The sequence below is a fragment of the Prionailurus viverrinus genome, chromosome C1 (assembly GCF_022837055.1).
Source record: "Prionailurus viverrinus isolate Anna chromosome C1, UM_Priviv_1.0, whole genome shotgun sequence".
NCBI lineage: Eukaryota > Metazoa > Chordata > Mammalia > Carnivora > Felidae > Prionailurus > Prionailurus viverrinus.
Window position 1 is genome coordinate 202,969,254 of NC_062568.1, and position 20,800 is coordinate 202,990,053.

The following is a 20,800-nucleotide window of genomic DNA, read 5'->3' on the forward strand; positions in this document are numbered from 1 at the left end:
ACGCCGGAGACGCCTGCCCGGCTCCCCCCGGCTCCCCCCGGCTCCCCCCGGCTCCCCCGCCATCCTGGGCCCTGGCTTGTGCAGCTCGGTGCAAGCCCCCTCCCTCTGCGGCCCTGCAGGTTCGTCCAGTCCAGCCAGTTGGCCAATCACATCCGCCACCATGACAACATCCGCCCTCACAAGTGCAGTGTGTGCAGCAAGGCCTTCGTGAACGTGGGGGACCTGTCCAAGCACATCATCATCCACACTGGTGAGCCCGTGCCCACTTGCCTGTCTGTCCCGGGGGGGGGGGGTGGTGGGGGTGGTGGGAAGGGAGGGCCCTCCAGATCCCAGCCTTGGGCACTGGCCCTTGCTGCAGGTGGCCTTGAAGGAGGTTCAGTTCAAAGGAGGACCCCATTTAGAGTTTCTAGAAGGTGCAGTGGCCACTGGACGCTTCTGTGCAGCCCTGGTGGCTGCCCCAGAGCACTCGCTACTGGAAAAGACAGGGCTCTGGGGCAGCTGGAGGCCACTGAGGTCCTCCCCCCCCCGCCCCCCCCTCCCAACGGCAGGCGAGAACCTTGCCTCCCCCCTCAGGAGAGAAGCCCTACCTGTGTGACAAGTGCGGTCGTGGCTTCAACCGCGTGGACAACCTGCGCTCCCACGTGAAGACCGTGCACCAGGGCAAGGCGGGCATCAAAATCCTGGAGCCAGAGGAGGGCGGGGAGGTCAGCGTGGTCACCGTGGATGACATGGTCACGCTGGCCACCGAAGCGCTGGCGGCAACCGCTGTCACTCAGCTCACAGGTGCGGGCCGCGGGCAGCAGGGGCTGGTCGCGGGCAGCTGGCCTCTGGGGTGGTGGCGACGGGCAGGTGCCTTTGGCCTTAGGCCCCTTGGACTTTGCCCACAGTGGTGCCAGTGGGGGCCGCGGTGACCGCCGACGAGACGGAAGTCCTTAAGGCCGAGATCAGCAAAGCTGTGAAGCAAGTCCAGGAGGAAGGTGAGGGGGCCGCCCGGGGCGTGAACACCTGTGAACCCCCGAGGGTTCCCCCCATCCTGACCGCAGCCCTCCGCCTCCCACAGACCCCAACACCCACATCCTCTATGCCTGCGACTCCTGTGGGGACAAGTTCCTGGACGCTAACAGCCTCGCCCAGCACGTGCGGATCCACACGGCCCAGGCGCTGGTCATGTTCCAGACGGACGCGGACTTCTACCAGCAGTACGGGCCGGGCGGCACGTGGCCGGCCGGGCAGGTGCTGCAGGCCGGGGAGCTGGTCTTCCGCCCTCGGGACGGGGCCGACGGCCAGCCTGCTCTGGCGGAGACGCCCCCCACCGCCCCTGAATGTCCACCGCCTGCTGAGTGAGCAGGCGCCTCTCCTCTGACTGTTTATTTAAGGATGGACGGCACCCTAGATCTGAGAGGGGTGGCCCCGTTCCCTAGAGAATAAATTGGATTATTTTCTAACGCTGCCTATAGCTCCCTGTGGGGTTGGGGGCCGGGGCTGTCAGAGCCGGGCCGATGCTCCACCCGGGGAGCTTCTTGGCCAAGCCAGGCTGTCCCTCGTGCAGAAGGGGCCGGTGCCTCCGGACCGGTCGAGAGAAAAGCTGGCTTCCTTGTCCTCAGTTGGGGTGTGGGCGGCACGCCTGGGGCCAGAGAGACGGTGGCTCCACGCACCCCCGTCCCCTCGGCCGGTTTCCTCCTCGGGCTTCTCACCTGTTCGGCTTCGGGACCCGAGCTCCCCGCCCCCGCCACGGAGCACAGCTGTGAGCCCGCTCCCCCTCTGCCCCGCTGGGTTGGCTTAACCAGGATCCAGGCAACCCACAGAGCCCCGCTCAGAAGCCCACTCAGCCAGAGCAGCAAGGTAGGCAGAGAGCCAGGCCCACCGGCCACAGTTCATTGGGCTTGGGGAAGCAGGCGCGCCCCGCCCTCTGCTCACAGGATCAAGGCCGAGCTAAGTGCCATCTTTGGGGAACATCTGTTTGCCGTGCATCGGCGGGAGTCTACGACCAGGCTCTGGGCCCGGAGACGCGTGGGCCGGGGGCTTTGTCGGGGGTGGGGGCACCGCGAGCGCCACCGTCGGCGGGAGACGTGATGCCGTCTCTGCCCCGTGTCTACAGTTCGCTCCCGGCAGCCGTGATCCCTCCCTCAGAGACGGCACCACCCCCTCAGCAAAAGCACAGGCCCGTTACGAGCCCCGTGACTGTCCCATGTAAGACCCCGAGTCCGTGGTCCCCGTGTTCCTGTTGCCCCATCCTCCTCTCGGGCTGTGCCGCCTCGGGGCCAGCCTGCTCCAGACCTGGAGAAGGAAGAGACGAGAGACAGACACCAAAGTTTGCTCGAGGGGTTTCTGAGTTTGCATGGGCCGGGGGGGAGCGGGGCGTAGTTTGTTTTTCCTGTATCCAGCTTTGAAGTGCCTTCTGCGTTACCCAAGAACAAGTTCGGTCTGTGACAGAAATCTCTTTTGTATAAAACAAAACAATGCTTGGGGAGGATTAAGTGGCAGAAAAGAGACAGGTCCCATGTAGACTTGGGGAAGGAAACAAGTGGGACGAGGGCTAGGTGTTCCCATAAGCAAAGGACCCTCGGTCCTCCCACCCAAGTGACAATCACATTCACACTGGACGTGTTTTGTATTTTTTAATAAAGTTTGTAATCCAATGGACACACAAAACAAAACTGCGCTGAGAAAACCAGTTTCATAAATTAATAAGTGTTAGGAAGTTGGGGGGAGAGGTCAAGGTAACAGGAAGAGGGGAAGCCAGTCTTTTTTGTACAGTCTTTTTGTGTGTGTGACACTTCAAATCGCGGGGGCCGGGCCCGTGCTGTAACGAAGCGCACTTATACAAATGAGTGACAATACAAAGTCTGAGTATGAAAATAAGATTTTCTCTGAAAACACATTTTTGGCACAGATTAAAAAAAATGTATGTCAGGGGAATTTGATTTTTTTTAAGTCAGTATTATATATATTTATATATATTATATATTTATATATACACACATCCCAAGTTCTGCATATCCCACCAAGAAAGAAAATCCTTCTGTTTGCTCTTTGATTGTAAACTGTACATCCGGGTGAATCACAGATGGTGGCAGCAGGAGAATTAAGAAAGGTGACACATCCAAATGAGCAAGGGGAAGGGCGGGGTGGGGACTGAACAACCCACTGAAATGTTCCTTGACCCCGGCGTTTCAGCAGAAGCCTGAAGTCCTGCGTTAGAGTCCTCGATGCGTGTTCAGGTACACCCAGACATCCAGAGTGTCACAGCCCGTCTTCACTGTGCAAAAGTCCAAGTCACTAATTTAGTGCAAAGGCAGTTGTTTTGTTTCTTAAAAACAAAAACAACAAAAAATTAATTCCACTGCCCAGTTCCTTTTCTCCAAGAGGAGGAGGGAAACCCAGCCCCAAGGTGCCTGCAGAGTCCATCGGTTGGTGGTCTGTCCTTGGGCTAAATGTCATGTAAACATACAAGTAGCAGCACCACTGCCCAGAGGGGTCTGTCCGACTGAGCCGGGTGGGCGGGCTCGAGGGCGAGGCTGGCATCTGGCAGTGGAGTACGTCCCCTGCGGCAGCTTCTTCCTCCACTTGACTGGGTTGTCCTGTGTTTACTTTTTTGCTGCAGAGCCTCGGGGAAATACACCGAGCGGTGGCTGTTCAGTGGCTCACACAGAGGCAATGACAATCATGAGGTGGGGAGAGATATTGGAGATGCTGGCGAGGAGGTCAGGGGCCAGACGGGACAGGTGGCTCTCCGAGAACTCACAGGGCGGGAAGATCTGTAGCACATAGGCGGGCTGGAGGAGAGGACAAGAGAAGGGAGAAAAGTGGGATCCCCCGCCTCCGCATCGGTCACCCCACTACCGCTCTTCCAACCACTCCCGACTGGGGGCCCTGATGGGGCCCAACACAGAGCTGGGGGGAATCCTGTTTCCCGGGGAACTAACCTCTCCGTGACTTTGTCCAGCAGATGAAACCTACAAGGTGTCAGAAAAACTAACACGAACTATCCTCCTGGGAACCTCTTCCACAGCATTAGGCTAAGAACCTCCGCCGTCTCAGCTGTTCTTGGGTTGTCTCCAGGAGGGGCAAGGACGGCCCCTCGTCTACACTCTGCTTGCCTGTTGCCTCTATCCAGATTGCCCTGTGCCCGCCTCCGGACTATTCTGGTCGGCACTGGTAACCAAGCCACCAGCTTAGATCGGCCCCACACATGTGTGCCCCGAGCGAGGACACCAGGCTGACCTGATTGGAGCCGGGGTTGGGAACGTTGATGATCCCTGCCGCCTGCTTGGCCTGCAGATAGGTGATGAAGGCCGCCTTGAGGGACTCAGTTTGGCTCACGACATCCTCTTGGTCACGGCCACAGGGCAGAGCCAGCAGCAGACAGTAATCTGTCTCCACCTGTGGCAGAAGCATAGCCGTCAGTGACCAGGGGCCTCCCCCAGAAGACAGCAGCCCAGGCAGAGGCTTGTCCAACCCAGGGGTTCAGCTCCTGCATCCACAAAAGGCCCCCTTTCTGAGGTGACCTTCAAGTCTACCCTATTTTTTGACTGAAAAAAAAAAAAAAAAAAAAAAAAAGGTTTCTGAATCTAGAGGCATTTTACACCCCCCCCCCCCCCCCCCCCCCGAACTGGAGACCAAACAGCAGGAATGCCACTACCACGGCCAGCCGGGGAGACAGGCAGGTGGGGGCACCCCACGTCCTCCCTCGCAGGCAGGGCAGTTACTTGCCTGGGCCCTGAGACTTACTGTCATCCTCCGGGCAACCCCTTCCAGCTGGGAGGTCTCCAGCCGCATCCTCTGGGCAATCCTCAGCGGGGGGCCTCCTTCAGAAAGCGGCAGAGACCGATGTGCCAGGACGTTGTTGCCGGAGACAAAGTGGAGCTGCACGGCAGCCGTGTCGTTCTTGAGGGCCAGCAGGCCCTGCCACACAATGGGGTACTTCTGCTCTCGGGGAGATAGACAGGAAGTGAGCGCAGGGCTGGAGAGCAGAGCCCCGCCGGACGTGGCCCCGGGCAACAGCTCGCTAGTCTAAGTGGGGGCTTCAGGGCACTGAACGCCGCGCAGGGCTCGGAGGGGAGCGGGGCAGGGGCCCTGGCCAGGCTTACCTTCAGAAGCTGGACCATGTCCACAGGCCTCTGGGAAGTCAAGTGTGGAGAAGAATCTGGCTTGGGGGTGGCCTGGGCTTCAGTGTGCGTCAGGGCCAGTCCTGGAGGGGTGCTGGGGCTTGAGGTCGTGGGGACAAACGACGGCTGCTTTGGGGCAGCCTGAGCTGGGAGAGGGGCCGGGAGGTCAGGCTTCATGGAGACAGACACAGGCGACGGGTAGGAGGTCTGACTTGTTTCTGCCTGTGCCCTCTGGACCTGGGCATGAGGCTCAGCTGGCCTGTTTGTGGGGACGGTTGGGAGACGAGGCTGTTCAACTCCCGTCTGGGTCCCCTTCGCCTCCTGGGAGACCTGAGGCATCTTGCTGCTCGGTGGCTGGCCTGGCTGGCTGAGCTGGGAGGGCTGGCAGGGCTGCGTGGGCTGTGCAGGCTGCACAGGCTGGACAGGCTGTGTAGACTGTGCAGGCTGAGTGGGCTGCAAGGGCTCACCTTCAGGAGCCGGGCCCTGGAGTTCGGCGGGAGAGAGGGCGACAGAGTAAAGAGCCTGTTGTGCCCAGCACCCTGCCCCGCACCACCTGGCCATGGGTTTCTGGGCAGGGTCAGCCTCAGGCACCTCCGGTGAGCCAGGCCCACGGTGGCAATCCTCTTGGGCACTCGGGATTGAAGGTTCTGGTGGGAGGTCACCCGCTCGCTACCCCCTCCTCTCCCCCTGCAGCCAGTAGCCACCTGCTGGTTCCCACAGCTCCTTCCCGTGTCTCCGCCCTCTGCACTGTGACCTGATCCCCTCATCCTGCAATTTAGGGAGCTCCTCTTTAAACTCACGAAAACGGCAACACATTTCGGGGACCTCACTGGCGTCTCAACCGCTATAGGGAGTAAGGCTGATCTGTGGCACTCACCTGAGCGGGAGCCTTGGTCCGAGGAGGTAGACCGATGGAGGCGGCAGCAGGAAACTGCGTGTGTGTGAGCTGCGCGGGGCTGTGGTAGGTGCGGATGTCTCCGTATCTGTACTCCTGAAACAGCTCCCCGCTAGAGTGCACGATCTGCACCCCATGGGTCACCACCACGGGTGGGGTGAGAGGCAGCCCCTGGAGCTGGCTGCTGGGGGTGACCGTGAGGATGCGGGCCTCACCGTGGGGGGCAGGGGCTGGCGCGGCTTTGGCATCTGCGGTCTTGGCGGCGTCTTTCCCGGGCTGCTGAGGGACCTTGCTGGCTGGTGGCACCTTCACTACCCCGTCGGCTGCCCGGGGCTGCTCGCTGACTGCCGTCACGTGCGGATGCACCATGATCCTCACGTCCCGGGGCACGGTGTATGGGTGCAGTCGGTACTCAGACTGCATGACCAGTACCTCTGACTGCACAGGGGCCGCAGCTCGAGCGACAGGGAGGTGATAATGCACTTCTTCCTCTGCAGGGTGTTGGGGGGCCAAGGCCGGCACGCCAGCTGTGGCTGGCTGCGGTGTGCCTGCACGCTGCGGGGCCCGGACCTCTATCTGCTGGGGCTGCAGAGGGGCCCTCGGAGAGTGAAGGGTCTCTGGCCGGATGCTGTAGGTGATGCTGGGCAGCGTGGGAGTGTTCATTCTCACCTCGCCCTGGGACAGGTGGCTGAGGGACACGGTCTGGGTGATGCTGTGCGGGGGCATGATGACAGACTGCTCTGGGTGTATGCTAGAGATGAACTGAGGCACAGGAATGCCCGCAGCCAGCATGACCGTGGCATTAGTGGAGAGCGCGGTGGACGTGGTGCTGCTGGGGTGGCACGCTCTCGGGAAGGGGGTCGGAGCGGGCCCGCTGGGGCGAGGAGAATGCGCATCTGGCTTTGTGGCTGCCAAATGGGAGACCGTTCGATCTGTCGGGGTACTGGGCCCCGAGGCGACGTGGTTCACTTCTGTAGGCAGTTTGCTGGGCAGAGCAGGAGGGTGGTGGGGAGTGAGCGCAGACCCCAGGTTAGCCGGCTGAAGGACCTTGGTCTCTATTTTGAGGGTGACGGGGTCAGCAAGCTTTTTATTAGTGGTGACTATGCTTGGGGTGAGGACCAGCTGGTTGTGAACCAGCACTGGGGGTGTGTTTATGCCCTGGGTGAGAACCTTCACTGTGCCACCCTGGGTGACAGGGGTGGACACAGAGAGGTGAATGGGCTCGGGCTTCTCCAGGGATGGACGGTCAGCCTTAACAGATGAAATCACAGGAGACGCGTTGTACGTCTGGGCAGTCAGTACCAGAGTAGAATGGGTGGCCACATTTGCATAGCCTGAAGGGGCCTGGGGGCCTTTGGGCGAAGGCTGCGCTGGTGCGACAGCATCCGGTTTGACCTGGGACTTGGACACTGACTGCTGAAATTCGATGTCCATTGCACTGGCGGGGGGGATCTGGCTAATCTTGGCGCTGATCCGCTGCGGGCCTTCAGTCTTCTGCCCCGAATAGCTCAGGAGCACGACCCCTTCGGATGTGTTCACACGCAGGCCGGCACCAGAGCCCGTGTCTGCTGGACGGTCGTCAATCACTGACATAGACCCTGGGTGGAACCGACTGTTTTCATTAGTGCTCGGTCTGGGTTTGCACTTTGCTGACGGTGTAATCACTGCACCTGCCACAGTTACCGCACCTGTTGTGGCAGTCACACTGCCAGAGGCAGCGGTCACTGCACCTGCTGTGACTGTCACCGCGCCTGCATTCATGGCGCCCGCAGCGGCGTTCACTGCGCCCACGGTGGCGTTCACCGCACCCGCAGCGGCGTTCACCGCGCCCACGGTGGCGTTCACCGGGGTGGTGAGAACGTTCACTGGCCCCGTCAGAACGTTCACGGGCCCCTTTAGGACGTTCACGGGGCCGGCAGGAGTGTTTACCAAACCTTTCAGCGTGGTCACCGGGCCCTTCACAGAGCTTTTGAGGGCATTCACCGGGCCGGTAAGGGCATTCACTGGGACCAAGGACACATTCACCAGGCCCGTCAGAGCGCTCACCAGGCCAGTCAGGGTTTGAGGAGCTGGTTTTGCCAGAGTGATCTTTTGCGAATTCTCCAAATCAATGCTCACGGGCATCCGACTAATAACAGAAGTAATTTTGGGAGCAATGACTGGAGCCACCTTTTCCTTTTCAGTGGCTACTGGAGCCTCTGGGGCCTGTGTGTCAGAGGTGTTGGTTACTGGAGCTGCTGGTTTTTCTTCTAAAAGAGGCTTTTTAGACTCAACTGGAGGAGGGGGTGGTGCCTCATGCAGGCAAGGGGCGGCACTGACGGGCTCTGCAATGGCAGTCGTGACACTCGTGGAAGTGACGCCAGTGGCGGAGACATATTTGGGGTCCATGAGGATCTTCCTCAGCGTACTGGAGCTGGTGTCGATGTCAGAAGCTTTCGTGTCTGGGGGAAGAGCTGGAGATGGGGTGGACTGAGCCCGAGGCTCCTCCTGCCTTGTGACCCACTCTGTGACCTTCGTAGAGGAGCTCTGGTGTGGGACCCCCCCAGAGGCGACAGGAGGTGGGAGCTTTGCTGCAGTTACAGAAGGAATTGGGGGGGTGGGTGTGCTGGAGTCACTGGGTGGGGTCACTGGGTCACTTTCGATGATGGAATGCACCTTGAATCTGGCTTGAGGCTCATCCTCCACTGGTGCTGGCTGGGAGGGCGGGGGAAGGTCTGGGAGTGCAGATGCTCTGGTCGGTGTCTTTTCTTCCACGCTGCTGTCTTGGGACAAGTTCTCCAGGGATGGGGTCTTGCTTGGGTCAGAAGAACAGGACTCAGGTGGAGCGGACTGGGGCTTTTCTCTCTGCTTCTCTTCCTGTGGCGCTTCTGGGGGTGGCACCGCCCTCCCCTCATTTGTAGCAGGACTCTTGCTTTGACCTTGGTCAGGTTCAGAGACGGGAGTCTCTGTACTGACCCCCGTTTTCTTATTCGTATTCCGTTTGCGGCGTGATCGAGTTGTCTTCTGGCGCCCTTTCTCTTTCCGAGCAAGAGGGACTTCTGCTTCTTTTGATCCTTTGGCTTCTGGCACTGGCTGGGAGGCTTCGCTGCTGTTCCCTCCAGCTTCCTTGTTATCTGCTGGGCCTGCTGAGGGGTCAGGGGCACCGACTGGCGGCCCAGAAGATTCTGCGGCAGCCTCGGTCTCCAAGATGCCGGACACAGCCTCGTGGGTCTCAGGCTCCATTCCCTCTCCAGGGGCCCGCAGCACTTGAGGACGGGGCTGTAGATCTGCCTGTGGTTCTGCAGGGTAAGGGGGGGCTGCTGGGAAGTTTTCTGGCTCCCCAGAAATGTCATTGATGATGGAGCCAATGGCCGCAGCCAGTTCTGTTTCACTTGCTTGGTGTGCGGGCTTGTCCCCATCCTCTGTGGAGAGGCCGTCTGGTGCATCGGTGGCCGCCGCCTTGAAGGCCGCGGAGGTGGTCTCAGTGAGCTTCGCGATGTTCTCCACGGCCTGCTCCAGCTCCATCTGCCTGGCTAACTGATTTGGTTCTGGGGACGGCGTAGTGGCAGACACATCTTCCTTCTCCTCCGGTTCCTTCTCCAGATGGGCCGGATCGCTGTTCAACTGGGAAGATAAACTCCCCTCCTTCTGGGGACTCTCGCTCTTCTCAGGGGGACCCGCCACTACCTCAGCTTCCTTTTCCGCTGCCGGCCCCACAGGGCCCGCGGCCACGCTGGGACTCGCACCGGTATCCGCGGTTTTCAGATTTGCAGATTTGTCCGCTGCTGACCTAGAGTTTCGAGATCTCCCTCTCTTTGACTTGGCGTTTTTTTCAGGGGCTGCTTTTTTCTCCACCACTTCAACTGCAGGGGCTTCCGGTACATTTTTGTCTGTGCCAATTTCTTTTTTGTCACGTTTCTGTTCACTTCCTGCTTCTTCTTTATCAGCCTTGGACTTTGTATTATTTTCTTTCACATTGACCTGGGGACTCACCTCAGTGGCCGCCTCCAGACGTTCAGCATCAACTTTTGGCTCGTTTTTGCCCCTTTTCCCTTGTGGGCCACCAGCAGCTCCTGATTTTTGGGCTCGTGGGGACCTCCATCCCTCCGCTGGTTTGAGCGTCTCAACTGGTTCTTTGGCCTCGGTCTCCTCATCTTCTTCAGCTCGACGGCGTGTTTTCGGAGGCCTTCCCCTCCGTGGGGTCGTGGGAACCGCTGCGGCCTCCTGCAGCTCTCGCTCCAGTCTCTTCCTGGTCACTCGTGGCTGCTCAGTGGGCTCCTTGACGGGAGAGCGGCTCTCGTGGTCTCCCATGGTTGCATAGACACTCCTCACGTTCCGGCGCCTCGTTCGGCTGAGGGGCAAGCTTGGTTCTGGGTGTTCTGGGTCTGCCGTGGCATTTTTAGAGGCGGTCCTTGTAATCTTCTCTGCCTCCATCTTCAATTCTAAAAGCTTCTGTGCTTCTCCCCGCGGAGAATTGGACCGCTTGAGTTTCTCCCGGTCTATCCGCTCGCTCTTCCGGGTGACAGGCTTCTCCACAGTACTTGCTGCGGTGGCCTGAACAGGGGTCTTGGAACGCTTACTTTTGTTTGGCTTTTTATCTTTCGTGGCAACCGGAGGATCGACCTCAATGTCTTCAGCAGCTTGAGGCTGAACCTCAGGGACAACTTCAGCTTTTGGATTTGCACTGGGCTCAACATTAGCAGCTGAGTTTGGCTTTTCCACTTTGGGCTCATCAGCGTCCTCAGGCTTCTGAGTCGGTTTTGAAAGCGGTTGGGCACTGTCGGGTTCTGGATCTACAGTGACCTCAACCTGAGAAAATGAGGCCCCAGGAGTTGGAGGCTTGGTGTCCAGATAAGGCAGCTGGTCAACTGATGAACTTTCCTCAACAACTGATGGAGTCCTGGCAGCATCTTTACTGGCGTCCGCTCCTGGGGGCAGGTCGCCTTGCTCGGTTTGCTGCACAGCAGTGGGAGCCTGCTCAGACACAGGCTTTGCTTCTTCTGAGGCAGAGGCTGGCTCCCTGGGCTCCTCTTCTGTCACCAAAGGCACCTCCCCTGCTTTTTCACCTGCTGTCGCCTTTTCCGGTGATGACGATACTGACTCTGGAGTTACAGCTGTGACAGCAGGAGGCCCAATGGGAAGGGGGGTCTTCGGTTCCGCCTCTTTACTCTCAGAGGCAGATTCTGGGGTCTCAGGATGATCCTCTGTATCTTCCTGTTTTTCAGCCTCTTTGGGTTTTTGGTCTTTTTCCTTTTCTTTCTGTTGCATTCGCGTGAGTTCCATAAATCTGCTATGGAAAAGCACTACTGGCTCTTGAATCACGTCAGCGGTGCTGTTTGCTCCATCAGACGCCTGCCTCCCATACAACCTGCCAGCAACGAAGTCTGATTCCTCGTCTTTTCTCTCCAGATGCTGCAATCGCTTGGAATCTTGTTCAAAGATTGAGCTGTGTAAAAAACGAGAAGCAAATAATTCTTGTCTTTCCTGTTCTTCTTCTTTATGGTCATCTTTTTTATCATCCATTTTTCCTTCAGAATCAGTCCGAATTTTCTTCTTTTTCATGTACCAGGATGGAATAGGTCTTGGAGCAGAGTCAACCTTCTCTTTATCTTTGTTGTTTCGAAAATTGGCAAAACGGGAGTCCCAATCAAGAAAAGACCAGTTTTCTTCTCGAGATGAAGAGAGGGACTTAGCTCTTTCAAGCAAAGCCTTCGTGTCTGGTGTGATTGTCTTATCCAGTGCAAAAGAGTAAAATTTGTTCCTTTCTAAAGAACTGGAGAGTCTTTCCTCTCGCTCACGTAGCTTGTCTTCTCTGTCCCTCAATAAAAAAGACAACCGAGAACTTTCATATAGTGCAGAGGCTCTGGGTGAGTGGGATTTGTGTTCACCGTCTTCATCAGAATCAGAAGGCACCTCCCCAGGTTCCAAGTCACGTACAGACCTCTTTCGAAGGCTGTCTCTCTTAATTATGCTGTTTGGGAAACTCACATCAAATCTGCTGGCATCTTGTTTCATTTGAGAATCCCACCGGTTTAGTTCATCTTCAGAATTCAAGACAGAGAGCTTTATTTTGGCCATGTCTGCCATCTGTTCTCTCCTGCTAGAATCATAAGGATTAAATTTTAAAGACTCTTCTCTGACTGTGATGTTAGAATAGGGGAGACCTTTATCATCTACTTTAGGAGACCCTCTTACTGACATGAGCCTAGGGGAGCCTATAGGGTCGTCGTCTTCATGGAAAGAGCCATGTCGGATGCTGGGAGAACCGCCAGCCCTTTCAGAATCTTCACTGATCTGGCGTGAACTTCTGTAATTCCTCTCTCTCTTGGTGCAGACATCAAAATCCACGTGGTCCATCCTTTTCTTTTTGCTAGGAGGAGAGTCGTCAGTAACATCTTGGGGGGGTTTGCCTACCTCGTGAACCAAACTACGTCTTTCATATTCATCTACATCTTTTTTAGGACTGCCAAACTTCTCAGACTTGGCTATTTCCATCTCCATCTGCTGTTTTCTCCGACTCTGCTCCATTTGTTTTCGGTAACTCTGCGTGTGATCAATATCAATGCCAATTTTTTCTTCAGTATTTACTGAATGTGGTTTCTCTTGGCTTGGTTTACATTCAAGTGTTTCATCACGAAGACTGCAATAGTTTTTCCTAATATCTTCTCTCTCTGGTCCCTGATCATCTAATAATTGCAGCTGTTTGAGTTGTGGTTTTGAGGGAATAGGTTTTTTTGACTGGATTTCTTGATTTTCCACAGAGTCACATACTGATTCTCCCAGCCTTGCTTGTAGGTCTGAGTTGGGCCTTGAGCCAGTCCCAACAGAAACGTTGGCAAGCTCCTGACACTCTTTGGGGCTGGGAGCAGCATTAAGTCTGTCTAGTTTTATTTTCTTAGATTCTCGTTTAAGAATTTCTTTCCTCGCAGGCTTTCTTTCTGACTCTCCTTCCCTCAGCAGAAGGATGTCTCTAGAGGATAGGTCAGGCTGCTTTTTTAAAAGTACTCGAGCTTCCTCCATCTCTGGACTACTTTTCTTGACTTCTGATTTTTGCTTTTCTACTTTCAAATTGGAATCTGCAAAGCGCCGCTTCCTTGCTTCCAGCTTCTCCAAGTCTGCAGCGCTGACCCCATCAGCAGTCTGCTCTGGTTTTAGGTGCTTCCTGGATTTAAGCCTGCCTTCCTTATCTACCACTTCTATGTGGCTTGACAGGCCCTTTTCCTTTGGCACTTTCATTCGAACCGGTTCCAGTTTAGACAAGTCAGACTTTGCGGGCTCTGTCTGACAGACCTGAAGTTTCTGATCTAGGGCAGAAGACTTGGCAGTGTCATTATCAAGCTTGGCTTTCAGCTTTTCCAAGGGAGTATGGTCAATAACTTTCCCCTCTTTTTCTTTCACTCGGGTCAAAACTACACAGGGCATGAGCTCGAGGCGGTTTTTTGCTATCCCTTCTTTGTCAGCTTTTTCTCTGCTCAGTTTGTTAGAACTCCTTGATTTTTCGGGGCTCTGTTCCCTCTCATTTTCTTGGTCTGTCTCTGAAGACTGAGAACTAGGAGAATGAACTTTTCCTTTTCGTTTCTGCTTTTCAGTTTTGTCCTTTTCCACTTTCTCCTTCCTTATTAAGCGTCTCTCTCTTTCTACTCTCTCAGGATCAAAAGTCCTTTCTTTATCTGCCTTTTCATTTTTTGTATAGCGTTCCAAACGAGATTTGTCCAGTTTTTCATATCTTGGAGGGGAAAGTGAGCTACAGCTTCCACTCCGATCTGAGGACCTGCTGTAAATCCTCCTCTCTGAGTCACTCGGCAGCCGCTCGGACTGTGAGGGAGAGGTGCCAGGGCTCTGGGGGCGCCGCAGGTGCACCGGGCTCTGACTGCGCTCACTTGGTCGTCTCTCGTGGTCTCTGTCTCGGTCAGACTCAAATCTTTCACGTTCTCTTTCTCGTTCCCTTTGCCTGTAACTGTATTCCCGAATATCCTGTTCATAAGGATCATTTCTGTAATCCCTGTATTCCCGAGGATCGTCATAGTATCGTGATTCATAGTAGTCTCCTTGGTAAGTTTCCCATTCTGAATAAAATTCTCTCCCTCGAGCTGGATAGTCCCGTCTGGAGTCCTCAGGATATGTGCCCGGAGTACGAACATTCTCATAATACGTACGATCTTGGCTATAGTCATAAGATCCCCTTCGTTCCTCTCTATCAAATTCAAAAAAGAATATATTAGTTCTTTTGTGTCCTTGTCATTTACACATTTAATCACACATATGAGATTAAAAGCCCCATTCTAAAAATCTTTGCCATTATTTAATCATTAGACTTGGATGGTCCAATATGGTACATAGCCGCAATTTACATGTGGCTATCAGTAACTTAAAATTTGAGATGTGACTATAAAATACGCATTGGACTTGGTACATTTATCTTTTAAAAAAGAAACCCTTCAAATAATTGATTACATGTTGAAATGGTAATATTTTAAAAGCTATGAGTTAAATGAAATTAATGTCACCTTTTTTCCCCACATTTTTATGTCTACCAGAAAATTTAAAACTGGTTCAGTCGATTAAAAATGCAACTTGATTTCAGTTCAGGTCATGATCTCATGGTTTGTGGGATCAAGCCCCACATGGGGTCCACGCTGACAGTGTACAGCCTATTTGGGATTCTCTCTCTCTCTCTCTCTCTCTCTCTCTCTCTCTCTCTCTCTCTCTCCTCTCTGCCCCTCACATGTGTGCATGCTCTCTCTCAAATGAAATAAATAAGCTTAAAAAAAATTTAAAACCACAGTTTAGTCTACATGTTTCTACTGGATGACACTTCAGCCCCCTGCCCCTTTTTTTGGTATGAGGCGGTATGACATAATGATCACTAGTACATTACACAGTATCACATCCCCACACTTCTGAGTCTTTCATCATTACTTTTCTGCCAAAAATATTCTTACCACAATCTGGGAAAAAAACGTACTACTGGTAAAAATAGTTTAATTAAAATATTAAATATTAAAAAATATTTTAATTGAAATCCTCCCACCCATGTGACCCATAGGATACTGATAACACATCTATCTCAATTCACAGTTTAAAAAAGCATGCTGGGGGCCAGTCTCCCTAGGCTGTCTCCTCACTTGTAAAATGATGGTAACCTTTCCTCAGAAGGTTCTTAAGATTAAATAAGATAACATTTGTAAGAACTTTCCTAACATAATGTGAAGACCTTCAGTCATATTGTTAACTTTTCCCCAACCCATGAACTGATTACAAGCTTTGTGAAAGGATTCCTCAATTGTAAAGGAATTCACCATGGTTTTCTCTTACAGTGACCTATAGGGGGCATTTAAGATAAGATTAAATTTACACACAAGAACATGTATGATAGGTAAAATGAAATTCACCCATAACAGAGACTAATTCTTTCACTCTCGTTCACTCTCCATTTTTGTTCTCTCAAGCAGGTCATGCATTCTACAAAGTACTGCCATTAGTGGCTCACTGAAACAAAAATCTAGAACTTAAGCCCCTAATGGCATGAGCTTTGTCTCCTTGGCTACAATTTTTTCTAGCTCTTGTAACAGTGCTTGACTCATAGGAAGGACTGAAATATCTATTGAAAGAATGAACCTTAGAAAAATATGTCAGTGGGGTTCCTGGGTGGCTCAGTTGGTTAAGCGTCTCTTTCAGGTCATGATCTCGCAGTTTTTGAGTTCAAGCCCCGTGTTGGGCGCTATGCTAACAGTATGGGGGCTGCTTGGAATTCTCTCTCTCTGCCTCTCCCCTGTTCACACATACGTGTGTACATGCTTTCTCAAAAAAAAAAAGGGGGGGGGGAGGGAGGAGAGGAGAGGAAAATATGTCAAAGCTACTACTGGGTGTTGTTCCAATACACTCTCCACAGCAAATGAAGTATCTAAAGACTTAATATCCAAACACTAGAAGCATCACACATTATTATATATATTTGTATGGCATTTCTCAGTCCAAAAAGAGTATTTTTTTTTTACATTATCTAGGTTATTTTTTTTTTTAATGTTTATTTATTTTTGAGAGAGAGACCAGAGCGTTGAGTGGGGGAGGGGCAGAGAGAGATGGAGACACAGAATCCGAAGCAGGATCCAGGCTTCAAGCTGTCAGCACAGAGTCCAACGTGGGGCTTGAACTCACAAACCGCGAGATGGTGACCCGAGCCAAAGTCAGACACTCAACCAACTGAAGCACCTAGGCACCCCTATGTTATTTAATTGGTTTTGAGATGGTCTTTCTTAGAGTTCCACAGGAATCAGTCTTTGCCTAAATAATAGCCAGCCATCTTGCAAATGTTACTAGGCATGGAACTTGGCTAATTCATTGCCACCATAAATTCCAAGGAAGCACCATTTTCATAAATATAATGTATGCTTTCTTTTTAAAAGAAATGTTTATATGAGAGAGAGAGAGAGAGCACGCGCATGTGCGCGCGCAGGCACACGCACACGAGTGGGGGAGGGGCAGAGAGAGAATCCCAAGCAGTTCCACGCTGTCAGCGCACAGAGCCCAAGGCAAGGCTCGATCTCATGAATCATGAGATCATGACCTAAGCTGAAATCAAGAGTCAGACGCTTAACCAACTGTGCCACCCAGGCACCCTACTTTCATGCTAATATAAAATGATTAAGACACCTAGAATGGCCACTAGTTCACTGCCCACATTAACAGTAGGCTTGAGAGATGTTTTACTCAGACTACAACTATACCCAAAAATATGAAAATATTTACAGAAGTCGAAGGTATATGTGTAAATGTTAGTGCTGGAGCACTGTTCAGTTTAATAAATACTGATTTTGCACATATTTTGCTGGGCTTTATGACTACCAAAAGAAATGAGTGTTCCTGTCCTCAAAGAACTCAAGTAAGAGACAGTACAACTCAACACTCAACCTTGGACAAAAGGGTGTTCAGGAACCTGGAAAAGCCAGGTTTTGAGAACTCTGTTCACATGACTGCACAATATCCCAATTCCCCTAAGTAGGTGGGAAATTCATCTAAAGCATAATAGGCTCTTGTAAATTTATCTTGAGAATCATTTTGGTAAAGTATAAAGCTCCATGCACCAGCAGGAAGGAGCACTGGGTTTATCTCCAGACTAAAGTCTTAGCCTGTGACCTTATCAGCAAGGCGATCTGATCTTCGGTTCCACTAAAAGTAACACAAGATAAGAAGGAATAAATGAAATGCTACTTTTAAACTGCAGAACCCTATGCAAATCGGTCACTGTTTGCATTCCTGAGGGAAACTACCATTAGAGGTAAACTATTTTTTCATTCATTCATTTATTACGCATTCAGTGGGATGGCTTCCTTCCACTCTATATGAAGGGCAGATATCCTCAAGTTCTACTGCAAAGAGTGCACTCCATAAGCACTGCCATCTAAAAAAAAATGGGGCAAAACTGCGTCACACCCTTCTGCTTCCTACTTTGGAGATAAACTCCATTCAAAAGGGATAAATAACCACGGGTAAAAACCAAAGAACAAAGCCAGAGCCAGAACGTCAGTAAAATGAGTGAATTTAAAAGTGGTAATATACAAAAATTAACACCCACACAGCATTATCCAACCCTCACAAGACACTATTCTTTGAAAAATATTTAATGTATGCATAGAGGATTTTAATGGATGTTTTGTCTTAGGTGCCACCAGACCACCAACACACTTCGTACTGGCATATGGGTAAGAATTCCTGTAAGTACTAAAAATGTTAAAAATGACTTTGAACTGCTACTTGGGGAGCCAGGGTGGAGACCTTTTTTCTCTTTCCACAGACACATATATTCTCATGCATATGCACATGTATGCTCTCAAGTGTGTGCGCGTTCTCTCTCTCTCTCTCTCTCTCTCTCTCTCACACACACACACACACACACAACACAGAAAAACCTTATATCGAAACCGACATTCCGGCTAGAGGGCTGTGGACTCCAGTCTACTAAGTGAAACACCATCAAATCTTTATAGAAGTTCAGGCTTTTGGGAATTTGGCTGTGGGGTACATTTTTCATTAAAACAAAACAAAACAAACAAAACAAAACAAAACAAAACCTCCTCACAGCTGCCTGGCTGGCTTGGTTGGTAGAGCGTGCGACACTTGATCTGGAGGTTGTAAGTCTGAGCTCACATTTTGGGTATAGAGATTACTTAAAAATAAAATCTTTAAAAAAAATAAAAATAAAAAACTTTCCCGGCGTTCACTGAACGTTGTTCAATATTCCACAAGGAAAGGACTCAAAAACTATATACCTTCTTCTGTAACTTAAAAACAAAGTGCCAAAAACATGCAGTAAAAAGGGAATCAATGTATTCAACAGGTTTCTGGCAGCACAATCAGGATCTGACTCATACTTGTAGAACCCCTTTTATACTTGAACTAGAGTGTCTAAAGGCATTTTTCACACGCAGCCTTTTGTTTAATGCATACGTACAGGGGTGGAGATCCAGTGGTAACATTCCAGGACACTTAATCACAGAGACATGTTTGGACAAACAGCCTGACCATGTGGATAATAGTTTCCATTTTCTTTTTAGTTTTTTGAGAGAGCACACATGCGCAAGGAAGGGGCAAAGGGGGAGAGAGGATCCCAAGCAGGCTCCACTGATCAGCACAGTGCCCAACATGGGGCTTGATCCCACGACCTCAATTATGACCTGAGCCAAAATCAAGAGTCAGACACTCAACTGACTGAGCACCGCCCCCACCCCTCCCGTAACACACCCTGATAGTTTCCATTTTCAAATATGATCAGCTATTGAAGCACTTGGTGACACTATGTTACGATGTTTTTAACATATCCAGTCTAAAAAAGAATCAATCATCAGTTTGGGGGCAGTTGTACGCTAACAGAGATAGCGTGGTTCAAACTGTGAGAACTTAAATGATTCTGTTTTTTTTTTTTTTTTTCCAACGTTTATTTATTTATTTTTGGGACAGAGAGAGACAGCATGAACGGGGGAGGGGCAGAGAGAGAGGGAGACACAGAATCGGAAACAGGCTCCAGGCTCTGAGCCATCAGCCCAGAGCCCGACGCGGGGCTCGAACTCCCGGACCGCGAGATCGTGACCTGGCTGAAGTCGGACGCTTAACTGACTGCGCCACCCAGGCGCCCCAAGAACTTAAATGATTCTGAACTGCAATGTTTCCTACAAATAGCAGAAAAAAAAATATCAAATACTGTACTACAGTACCATGACTGAAAAAAATCAACAACAGGAAATAAGGTTTACTTTTTATGTTGCTAAAGTTACCAATTTATATATGCTTTGGCTGATTCACAAATTATTATTTAAAAGATTTGAATTCGGGGCGCCTGGGTGGCGCAGTCGGTTAAGCGTCCAACTTCAGCCAGGTCACAATCTCGCGGTCCGTGGGTTCGAGCCCCGCGTCAGGCTCTGGGCTGATGGCTCAGAGCCTGGAGCCTGTTTCCGATTCTGTGTCTCCCTCTCTCTCTGCCCCTCCCCCGTTCATGCTCTGTCTCTCTCTGTCCCAAAAATAAATAAAAAACGTTGAAAAAAAAAATTAAAAAAAAAAATAATAAAAGATTTGAATTCAAAACAAAGTTCTTGGTAATCTTTAAAAAAATTTTTTTAATTGTATGGGCACATGCATGGTGATAATCTGGATGTTGTCATTACTAAATAAATATACAGGGCACTTAATAGTTTGTAACGCCCTTTAACATGTTATCATATTTAATTTAAAACTGTAAGGCAGGATATTTGTACATAAAGTTATAATTTAGCAAAATAGTAACTCTTTCAAATTATAGGGCTTTCAGTGAGAAATGTATTTAGGTTACCCTAAATCCCCTGAGCCACATGAAAACTGAATTCATAAAAATAAACCTGTGTTTCTGTATGGGTGGATAAAAGGAAAGGAGTTTTTGGGGGATGAATTTAGAAATAAGGAGTGAAAAATAAAATTCTATATAAATTTTATGTATTTGAAATTTTAAAATTCAAGTTATGCTGATAGGTTTAAAATACATACCTTATTGCTTGGGGGAAAAAAAATACATACCTTCTTTCTGCTAACATTTCATAAAAGTCTCTGATATCTTGACCAGACTTTTCCATACAGTGATAAAATGCCAGCTGGCTTTCCCGATTTGCAAAATCCACCTTAAAAACAAAGAATAGCAGGTGTTTGATTCAAGTTTCAGATTTTTAAAATGGAAAGTGTTATTGGATTTGAAAATCCTTCCCAACACAACCCTCTAGATAAACTTTAAGTAAGAGCAATCTATCTCAACTAAGTTAAACAGTCCTAACTGGAACTGTATTTTGTTAACTCGAAATCTCTTTCAAATTCAATACAAATCTTGACAACGAGGTATACTTTATTATTTTTTAATGTAAACTCTGTGCCCACTGTAAGGCCTGAACTCATGACCCTGAAATTAAGAGTCTTATGTTCTACCACCTGATCCAGCCAGATGCCCCAATAAAAAAGTATAATTAAAAGTTCTAGAACCCAGGGGCACCTAGGTGGCTCAGATGGTTAAGCATCAGAATCCTGATTTCAGTTCAGGTCATGATCTCACTGTGGGTTCGAGCCCCACACTGGGCTCTGATGCTGACAGTGCCTGCTTGGGATTCTTTCTCTCCCTCTTTACCCCTTCCTCACTCACACATTCTCTCTCTTCCTCTCTCAAAAATTAAATTGAAAAAAAAAAAAATTTTTTTTTTTAAGTTCCTGAGTCCAATACTGAAGGAGTGGAAAAGGCAAAATGGAAAACTGAAACGATACCTATCAGGATTCTAGGCTGCCAAGTAATCAGATCAATGAAATCCAG

At 50.9% G+C, this 20,800-nt stretch overlaps 2 protein-coding genes across 6 annotated transcripts in view; one reads left to right on the top strand and one right to left on the bottom strand.

Annotated features, from left to right (window-relative positions):
• ZBTB17 (zinc finger and BTB domain containing 17) overlaps window positions 1-1,445 on the top strand; it is a 33,365-nt gene extending 31,920 nt beyond the window's left edge. For both annotated transcript variants that reach the window (XM_047871584.1, XM_047871582.1), the window contains 4 exons: window positions 120-250; window positions 574-783; window positions 888-977; window positions 1,061-1,445. In XM_047871584.1, the coding sequence (XP_047727540.1) occupies window positions 120-250; window positions 574-783; window positions 888-977; window positions 1,061-1,344 (715 nt within the window). In that variant the 3' untranslated portion in view covers window positions 1,345-1,445. The remainder of the gene's footprint in view (window positions 1-119; window positions 251-573; window positions 784-887; window positions 978-1,060) is intronic.
• A 1,158-nt stretch (window positions 1,446-2,603) lies between these two features.
• Window positions 2,604-20,800, bottom strand: part of SPEN (spen family transcriptional repressor) — a 126,288-nt gene continuing 108,091 nt past the window's right edge. For all 4 annotated transcript variants that reach the window (XM_047871579.1, XM_047871580.1, XM_047871578.1 and 1 more), the window contains 6 exons: window positions 20,026-20,126; window positions 5,986-14,176; window positions 5,091-5,591; window positions 4,732-4,926; window positions 4,225-4,383; window positions 2,604-3,776 (listed from right to left, as the gene is read on the bottom strand). In XM_047871579.1, coding sequence (XP_047727535.1) covers window positions 3,645-3,776; window positions 4,225-4,383; window positions 4,732-4,926; window positions 5,091-5,591; window positions 5,986-14,176; window positions 20,026-20,126 — 9,279 coding nt within the window. In that variant the 3' untranslated portion in view covers window positions 2,604-3,644. The remainder of the gene's footprint in view (window positions 3,777-4,224; window positions 4,384-4,731; window positions 4,927-5,090; window positions 5,592-5,985; window positions 14,177-20,025; window positions 20,127-20,800) is intronic.